The sequence below is a fragment of the Erythrolamprus reginae genome, chromosome 8, assembly GCF_031021105.1.
Source record: "Erythrolamprus reginae isolate rEryReg1 chromosome 8, rEryReg1.hap1, whole genome shotgun sequence".
NCBI classification, from domain to species: domain Eukaryota; kingdom Metazoa; phylum Chordata; class Lepidosauria; order Squamata; family Dipsadidae; genus Erythrolamprus; species Erythrolamprus reginae.
Window position 1 is genome coordinate 44,232,587 of NC_091957.1, and position 9,058 is coordinate 44,241,644.

Sequence of the window (9,058 nt, forward strand, 5' to 3'; positions counted from 1 at the left end):
CTTACAATGGATATATGTTTATCCCAGGCATGTTTAAATTCAGTTACTGTGGATTTACCCACGATGTCTGCTGGAAGTTTGTTCCAAGCATCTACTACTCTTTCAGTAAAATAATATTTCCTCCAGACTATACAGATTGAGTTCATGAAGTCTTTCCTGATACGTTTTATGCTTAAGACCTTCCACCAAGGTTGCCTTGTTTTTTTAATCTGATGTGTGTCTTCTCCTGCTCCTGCCTCAGATCTACAAGGGACCAGAAACTTCCTACCGCGTCCCCAACGTGCAAACAAACTGTGAATACCGATTCAGGGTGTGCGCTGGGCGCCAGTGTCAGGACTCCACTGGATGGCAAGAACTCTTTGGCCCGTACAGCCCAAGCACCGCTTTCTCATCTCAAAAGCAGGAGCTGCTTTCTCCGTGTTCGGACCCAGCTCCAGAGCTCCTGAAAAGCAAGCGGAAGGCCTTCAGCGACGAACAGTTTGCGTTTCTGCTCCTTGTAATCTTCGCAACGGTTGCCATTTTGTTTGCTGTTATCATTCAGTACTTTGTGATCAAGTAAGTCGGTGGCCACGAGAAGTGACTTCATCACTCAGCTTATAATTTTTCATATGGAAGTTTTACGCCTTGGGTATTTATGTAAATTCCAATTAAAATGCTAGCTGGGAATGGTGGAATTAAAAAAACGACAACACATTTCCATTTTTTGCTGCTGAGTAACAGGTTGGATGGACAGGATGCCTTTCCTCCCCTCCTCTTCTTCCCATCACCACCTTCCCTTCCGGGGACGAAGAACCCACCCCCCCACCCCGGGGGAGAGGAGGAAGGGCAGGCTGACGTGAAAAGAACATCCCTATTACAGCACGGTGGTGCATCTTCTAATCAGGGTTAGCTGTTGAAAACAGCAAAAAAAAAAAAGATGCCTTAATTCTCAAGAGTTTTGACTTAATTTTCACAGCAAGTCCTGAATTCTCAAACCGAGCGAGAAGAGAGGGCAGGAGACGCGCCCTAACATTCGGGGACCAGGGGATGTGTGGGAGCAAAGATGCTTTTTACGCTTAAAAAAAGAGAATCCTGTATTCTAGGATGCAGCGCAAGGAAACCATTTCAGATACGCTGTTGATTTTTTAAAAAAAGAAAAATACACCCCACCCAAATGACTTTTAGAGATAGCATAATGTTAATTTTTCCAGTTATTTTAACAGGGGAATGTGGGGGGGAACGGAGGACATGCTGTTCCTTCTAGGACAGCAGCCGTAGTAGGTGTGAGCATTTTGAGTTTTTAATCCAAGGTGTCCAACTTACCTGGACACAGCAGGATTTGCGTTGCTCTTAAAATGTGGCGAGAGAATCTCTCCCCCCCCACACTCCCACTTCCGGAAGCATCTATTTCTGATTGAGATGCTTTCTCTCATCGGCCCCACTCAACGCCTCCTCTCTGTGCCTGAGAGATTTAAGAACACCCTGTGTTTCTAACTTTAAAAGGAAAAATAATTAAACCGCTGCAGCGTTGGGTTTTCCTTGTTTTCCAAAGGGGGGGGGGGGGAGCACAGCATTTTTTTTGGTCTTGAATGAGAACAAAAAAAAAGTGCATTTATGATAAATGTTTCACTATTTGGCTCAAACTGAGCAAAAATGTTTTTTGTACTATTCTTAACATGGAATTAAAAAGTCGACTCTCTGGGGGATTTTTTATTTTTTTGGTTTAGTTTTGTTTTTTCTCGGGGCATCCTTCTAATGTCATCTGCTTGATTAAGTCATGTGTGAAAATTACTTCCCCCTCCTCCTTTTCCTCCCATCCTCACCTCCACTAACCCCAACCCCCCCCCCCCCCCAACAAAAGTTAGGTCTTAAGTTTTAACGTAATTATCTCTCCTTCTGTAGCAGTTCCGTGTTCCACTGTTTGGTCTTGTGAGATTCCAAGTCTTCCATTTGTGATGGAAATTTCAATAACATCTCACAGTGTCAGGTCACTCATGTTTTATTTCATTTATTTGGGTGGGTTGGCAAGGGTGGGAGGGCAAATATCATGCACTACAGAGGAACTGTTCTGTGTAAGGCCTCTGCAGCAAATACCTGTAAAATAAAAGTAATTAAACATTGTCTTTACAGTCATACTAGGTTGAAAGCTTGGATATCATCCATTTTGTTCTTTGGAAGAAGAAACTCAAAAACGAGAGAAAGAGAGAGAGAAAAAAGACTAGGCATTTTGTTGAGTTTTCCATATTGATAGGGACCGAAAAGTTCCACCTTACGAAACATCCGAATGCTTTGTACTTGTATATGGGAAAGTGGACGTAACTTGTAAAACTCATGTTTAGCTTGAAACATGTCTGTTTTCAAAACAAAACAACTGGCTGTTAATTCATCATGATAGCTTATCTTTTGTGGCATTGTGTTGCATTTCACACCTGGGGGGAAACGCACACACGCTCACACAAAACTACACACACATAAACACACACACGTAAATGATATCATATCACTTATCTTTAAAGTAGATTTATGGTGCAATCTGAAATTTATCTTTCTACCCCCCCTCCCATAAAATGTACTCTCCTCTTTTATGTGATCTATTTATTTTGATTTAAAAAAGAAATTCTGGAAAAATGTATGTTTGAATGTATTGTTCTACTTGTAGCAGAACTTTTTAAGTTAATCATTTGTTGTAATGGAAGCCTCTGCTCAGTGTTGAAAAGAGTTTTATACAAATGTCTGTGTCTTTAGTTTGCAGGAATGTTTACAACCTGTTCTCCCTTCATTTCGTTTCATACTTCACTTTTTTATAAAATAAAATAAGATTTGCCTTCGGCAGATTTCTGTTAGAAAGTAACAAAAAAACCAAACAAAAATATATAGGTGAGGAGAGAGAAATCTCACCGAATTGGCAAGCAGTGTGAGAAAATACATTTTTTTTAAATTAGATTTTCTGAATAAAATACTAACCAAAATTATGACTTCCTAGAAAGTTAAAATCTTTAATTTGTATTTGTAATTGCCACAAAATGTTTATTATATTTCCAGGAAGTTTACTGGAAAGCATAATGTAGAATTTTATATTTACAGCTATACATTCCAGATCGACGTACCTAGTGGCATTAATGTACCTTAGGTCTCCTTTTTCTCTTGTATTGTAATTTTTGCCGTATTTCATACTTATGTTAAACCTGCCAGGCATCGTATTACTAAATTGTAACTATCAAATAGATAATATATTTAATATGGCCAATAAAAAGAAAAAAAATGTTCACATTTAGGATTGTGAAGTCGCTGTGTCTCCATCTATCACATGTACATACCAGACAGTTGTACAACCAAGTTCTTCAAACTTGGCAACTTTAACAGTTGTGGGCTTCCAACTTCCAGAATTCTAGGAGTGAAGTCCACAAGTTTTAAAAGTTGCCGAGTTTGGGGACCCATGATGTACAGGAATTGGCCAGAAGCGTAGAACAAGCACTTTGGAAATTTCTTTTTAACCCCATCCACAAAGAACAGCTCTTCATCATCAAATGGTTGACATGTAAAGATAGATCCTCACACCTTGTACTCATATTCCTTTATTATTTCAATGATCAAGATTCAGCAGTGTTATATATATATCTTCAACCAGCTACTATTAGAAAGTTTTGTTCAAATTATGTGGACTTGGTGATCTTTAACTTCCCAGAATATTTCTCTCCAGGTAGCATCAATCAGGCTGGATATAACATGATGCTGATGTCCTTTGAAATGCTTCTGCCTCAGATGTGGGTATATTAATTCAGACAATTGAAAGTCTCAAAAAACTGAGGATTTAAAAATTGGGAGTATCTTTCAAGTTTGTCTTTGCATGCCTGACTGCAAGGAGACAGGACTCCGAAGATTGTGAAAGTTCTCCTGGTCAGAAGTTGCTGGAGATAGATCTAGATTTTACTTTGGTTTCTGACAATTTCTGTTGGACAATTTTTTAAGCTAAATAAAAAACAGAAGAGGAAATACATATAGAGAATTTTAAAAAGATAAATAGTAAAGGAAAAGAAATCGAAAGAAAAAGAGAGGGGGGGGAGGAAAGGAAGGAAAGAAAAGGGGAAAAGAAAGAAAAAAGGGAAGGAAGGATGGATTGATGGAGAGAGGGAGGAAGGATAGTGATGGAGGGAGGGTTGGGGAGTGAAGGAAGGTGTATCTTTTTTGGATACACTGAGAGCATATGCACCAAACACAAATACCTTGTGTGTCCAATCATACTTGGACAATAAAGAATTATATTCTATTCCATATTCTACTCTGTTCTGTTTTGTTCTATTCACGATATAAAAGATGAGATGATAAGGAGATAAAAGATATAAGATAAGATAAATAAGATAAAATATAATTATGAAGCCACCTAGAATTAGGAAGAAATTTGACATAACAAACAGTGGAATAGCTTGTTTCCAGAAATTGTGGGTGCTTCATCACTGCAGGCCTTTAAAAAGAGACTGGACACCCACCTGTCTGAAATGGGCTAGGCAGGTCTCCTGTTTGAACAGGGGGGTGGGCTAGAAGACCTCCAAGGTCCCTTTTGCTTTATCCTGATTAATTTAATTTACGCCTCAACTTGTGCAGAGGTTTTGTAGCCACAAACACCCAACTACAGGTAGTCCTTGACTTAAAATATTTTGTTTAGTGACCAAAGTTAGAATAGTACTGAAAAAAATGTCATAGTCGCAGCATCCCGGGGTCATGTGATCATCTTTTGAGAACTTTGGACAAGCCAAATCCATGGGGAAACCAGATTCACATAACAGTCCGGGTACTAACTTAAGAACTGCAGTGATTCACTTAACAGCCTTGGCCAAGAAAAACGGGGCAAAAACTCACGTTAATACTTTAGCGGTATAGATTTCCAGGCTTCATTGTGATCGTAAGTCGAGGACTACCACTAATATAACCGTTATCATCACCCTTCCCCACCTTCCAATTTAAATCAGCCAATCAGCTGCTCGGGCTGGCCTCCCTTAGCCTCCTTTTCCACATCCGGGCCGTTTCTAAGCGACGCGGAGGCGTCATTTCCGACGCGACGCGAGAAGAGAAGGAAGGCGCCATGCTCTCTGTCCCGGGCACCGGGGCCGGCTCGTCTTCGGGCTTCGGCCCGGGCGAGGCCTCTTCGGGCGCCGGAGCCGGCGGCGACTTCCTGACGCGCTACCGGCTGGTGTCGTCTAAGCTCCGCAAGCGCTTCCTGCGAAAGCCCAACGTTTCGGAGGCGTCGGAGCAGTTCGCGGCGCTGGCGAGGGAGCTGCGCGCCCAGGAGAGTCTCCCCTACGCGGCCTGGTGCCAGCTGGCGGTAGCGCGCTGCGCCCAGAGCTTGGGCCACCCGGCGGGCGAGGCGGCGGCCCTTGCCGAAGCGGCGCGGCTCTGGCTGCGGCACGAGCGGGAGCTCCGACTGCGGCAAGGCGCCGGCTTGGGCCTCTCCGACTTCCTGCCGGCCGCCCACGGCTGCGTGGCTTTCGCCGCTCGCCTCCACGTCGACATGGGGCAGCCGGCGCTGGCGGCGGGGCTGTGGCTGGAGCTGGGCAACGAGCTGCGCTCCGCCGGCGAGCCCAGCCAAGCCGTGCCGGCTTTCCTGCGCGCCGCTGACCTGCTGGCCGCGGGCCACCTGCCCTTGGAGGCCCTGCACGGACTGCGCGACGTGGCCTCCTGCCTGCTGCTCGGCCGCGACTACGACGGCGCCCTGGCGGTGCTCACGCAGGCCCAGCAGCTGGCCCAAGGGGGCGGTGGATCCGCCACCAGCGCCCCTGCCTCCTCTTCATCCTCCTCCGGCGGTGCCCCCTCACTGCCCGGCGCTTTCCTGGACCACCTGCTCCACTGCGAGGTCACCCGAGTGCTGCTCTTGCTCCTGCTGCAGCCTCCTCCGTCCAAGCTGCTGCCTGAGCACGCCCAGACCTTGGAGAAGTACTCCTGGGAAGCCCTGGATGCCTCCTCAGGCTATGTCCCTCCACAGCTTTTCTTGCTGCTTCAGTCGGCCGTGATGGCCTGTCAGGAGAAAGACTTGGAGTCCCTGAAGGTTTTGCAGAAGGAACTTTGGCTGCTGCTAACAGCTGAGCAGAACAACCTGCTGCACCTGGTGGTACAGGAGATGATCACTCCATCAGGGCAGGGGTTCTGATTATGTTTGTGCTCCTCGTGGTACTTTTCCATCCATGGAAAGGTCTTGTGGAAGAGGGGAAAGAATTGAATGAAACTTACTTCAGAAGTCAGTGGGAAGGAAATAAAGCTTATAATTTTCATTCCTCTGTGTATTAAATGTCATGAAGCTTCCCACAGGATGGAGGACACTTATAGGTCCCAATACCTTGGATTATATCTCCTATTAAGCATTTCCCCCCCCATGCCTGTGGGAGTTTTGTTCTGACATTCCTGGTTCTTTCTACCTTGTCATTCCTTGAACTTAAAAAACGATTATGAAAGAACTGAACATATTGTTTACTGCTGGCCCATATTCTATTTTGCAGCTTCTTAGAAATCTTCCTTCATCCCACAGGGCCACAAGGGAAAACTATATGAGATTTGCAACGTTGGATGGAAACCGATCGGAACAGTTCTCGTGTTTGCGTTGAGAAGCTTTAAAAGCTATTTTGATCAGCATCGCCAAATGTATTGTTTTCTTCCCAGTGTTGTGCTTCTGATGGAGGCTGTATTAAATTCAGCGTGGATGATGTGAACAACAATTTGGGAGAGTTGAGGGAATTTCAAAATATTTCTGTATTTGAACCGAAATGGGATTTCTAAGCTTTGTTCTCAGGGTTCTGTATTGGATTAATTTCTGCTTTGAAATAATCTGAATGTTTACCTTGCCCAAGTCTTAGCTGGTTTGGTAATTGAATTTGGATCTGACTGGAGTTCTTAAAAAATAAACTGGTTTCTTAATTGAGATGTGGCAAAGTCTGACATTTTTTAAAGTAACCTTCCCTCTCCCTCCCCCCAGGCATATCCAATTTTAAATACACACTGTTAATTTTGATCAAGTGCCCCTGTAAGAACTTGCCTCTCTTCCCTCAAGAGTGCATTATTTATTTATTTGTTAATAGAGTAAAAGGATATTTGTGTTGCAGCATTAAAAACCTTGCCATATTGATTTTTGCAATTCTTTCCCATCATAATTAAAGCATTTTCAGTAGCTGCATTCAAACCAACCTGCATTGGCTGGTATGTATTTGTCTGTTTTGGGCTTAATTTTTGTGACATGCAATTGTGACCCTTTCAACACACTACGATTAGGTAAAATGCTGGCGTACTAGATCAATTTGACCTCATGTCTGTTTGCGGAAGGAACACTGAAGTGTCAACCCTTGGCTTGGTGTAGGGATTTTTAATAATTACTATTACAGAAGAATGCAAAGTGGTCTAATAATTAACAGGCATGTTTTCTATAGTGTTTTGAAAGAAGACAGCCTAAAGGTCAGCCTGAAAACATCCCAGTCCTAACAAGAGATTGGCATTTGTCAGAAATGGTGTAGGGCAGTGACGACTAAACTTTATGTCATGTGCTGAAAATTTGCATCCCTAATGCAATACGTGTGTACCCCATGCATACGTGACCCCTCTGTGTGCACCCTGGCCCCCGTGCATGCATGTGCAACTCCCCGTACACCCACACACACACATTTATGTTTATTAGATTTGTATGTGTATGTTTATTAGATTTGCATGCCGCCCCTCTCCGTAGACTTGTAGACACATTTGTGTGTGGACACCCCTCCCCCAGCACACCCCTGTTTTGGGCCTGGAAGGTCTGCACCAACCTGGAAGTCAAAACTGGGCCCAAAACGGTGCCCCATTTTGAGCTTGGAAAGCCGCTTGCATCAACCTGGAGGCACTACCCAAGGCCCCAAAATGCAATGAATGCACCTCTCTTACATGCCCCCCCCCCATATATGTGCATGTTCGCTGTCTGCGCCCCGTACCTCACACATTCATGGCAGAGACCAGAAGACAAGGTGGGAGGCGCACACACATGCGCGGTGGAGCTGGGGTGGGGTGATGGCTGGTGTGCCACAGGTTCCCCATCACAGGTGTAGAATCTCCTGCTTGGGTGGAAGTTTGGAACAGACAACCTACAAGGTTCCTTCCAGCTCTGTTAATCTGCCTCGGAGTAAGGCCACACTTAGAATACTGCATTCAATTTGGGTCACCATGATGTAAAAAGGATGCTGGATCTCTTCTATGGACGAAAAATGCGCCTTGCCACAACGCACTACGAGTCCACAAGTTCCTGGCAAACACCAGGTGCCAACACTGCCCCACCCCCCATATAGTCCTGACATTGCCCCATCAGACTTCTTTTTGTTCCCAGCCCTGAAAGGAACCCGTTTTTCGTCCATAGAAGAGATCCAATCAGCCATGACGGAGACCTTGCGAGAGATCCCCGAAGACGCCTTCCAGGGCACGCACCAGTCATAGCAGAGTTGCTGGAAAAAATGTGTAGAGGCCCAAGGACAGTACTTTGAAGAATTTTAAGTGTTTGTGCAAATCTGTTCAATAAATTACTTTTTAAAAAATGGCATTACTTTTCGAACGCACCCTGTAGTTTGACAGTGTTGAGGGAATTATTTGTTTAGCAGAATTAAGCAACTGAGGCACTGAAGCAACTGAATTACAACTTTTCTCACAGTTGCAACCGGCACGGTATTCTCATTGACACGTGATCAATATTTTATTTTTATTTATTTATTTTATTTATTTATTTTGTCCAATACACCATGAGGGTTTTAGTGGGTATATATCTATATACGCAGAGTAAAATACATGATGAAGGTTATAGAGGAGATACTCATAGTAAAATATATCTAAGAAATAATAGAAAAGAAGATAAAGTAATAGAATATATCAATGAAAGAATAGAAGAAGATGCGATGGGAGAATTTAGAGAAATAAAAAAGCAGCAATAGAAAGTGCGCAGGCAGTAATATTTTTGGGTTGGAAGGATGCGACAAAATGGACAATGCAAAATTGGTATAGGTACATGGTGGATCATATTCAATTTGAAATTATGGAAAAAAGGATAAATTTGGATAATGAAACTGATTTGGGACAGCTGATGGGA

At 43.8% G+C, this 9,058-nt stretch overlaps 2 protein-coding genes across 3 annotated transcripts in view; both read left to right on the forward strand.

Moving 5' to 3' along the window:
- Positions 1-3,249, forward strand: part of FNDC3A (fibronectin type III domain containing 3A) — a 90,909-nt gene extending 87,660 nt beyond the window's left edge. For both annotated transcript variants that reach the window (XM_070759803.1, XM_070759804.1), the window contains exon 26: positions 242-3,249. In XM_070759803.1, coding sequence (XP_070615904.1) covers positions 242-559 — 318 coding nt within the window. In that variant the 3' untranslated portion in view covers positions 560-3,249. The remainder of the gene's footprint in view (positions 1-241) is intronic.
- Positions 3,250-5,002: 1,753 nt separating this feature from the next.
- On the forward strand, positions 5,003-7,090 carry LOC139171512 (40-kDa huntingtin-associated protein-like). The gene has a single exon (XM_070759805.1). It carries the CDS (start codon positions 5,060-5,062, stop codon positions 6,119-6,121), a length of 1,062 nt encoding a protein of 353 aa, XP_070615906.1. The 5' UTR covers positions 5,003-5,059; the 3' UTR covers positions 6,122-7,090.
- Positions 7,091-9,058: the final 1,968 nt, after the last annotated feature.

Coding starts and splice junctions, on each gene's coding strand:
- LOC139171512 (XM_070759805.1), top strand. CDS start 5,060: ATGCTCTCTGTCCCGGGCACCGGGGCCGGCTCGTCTTCGGGCTTCGGC.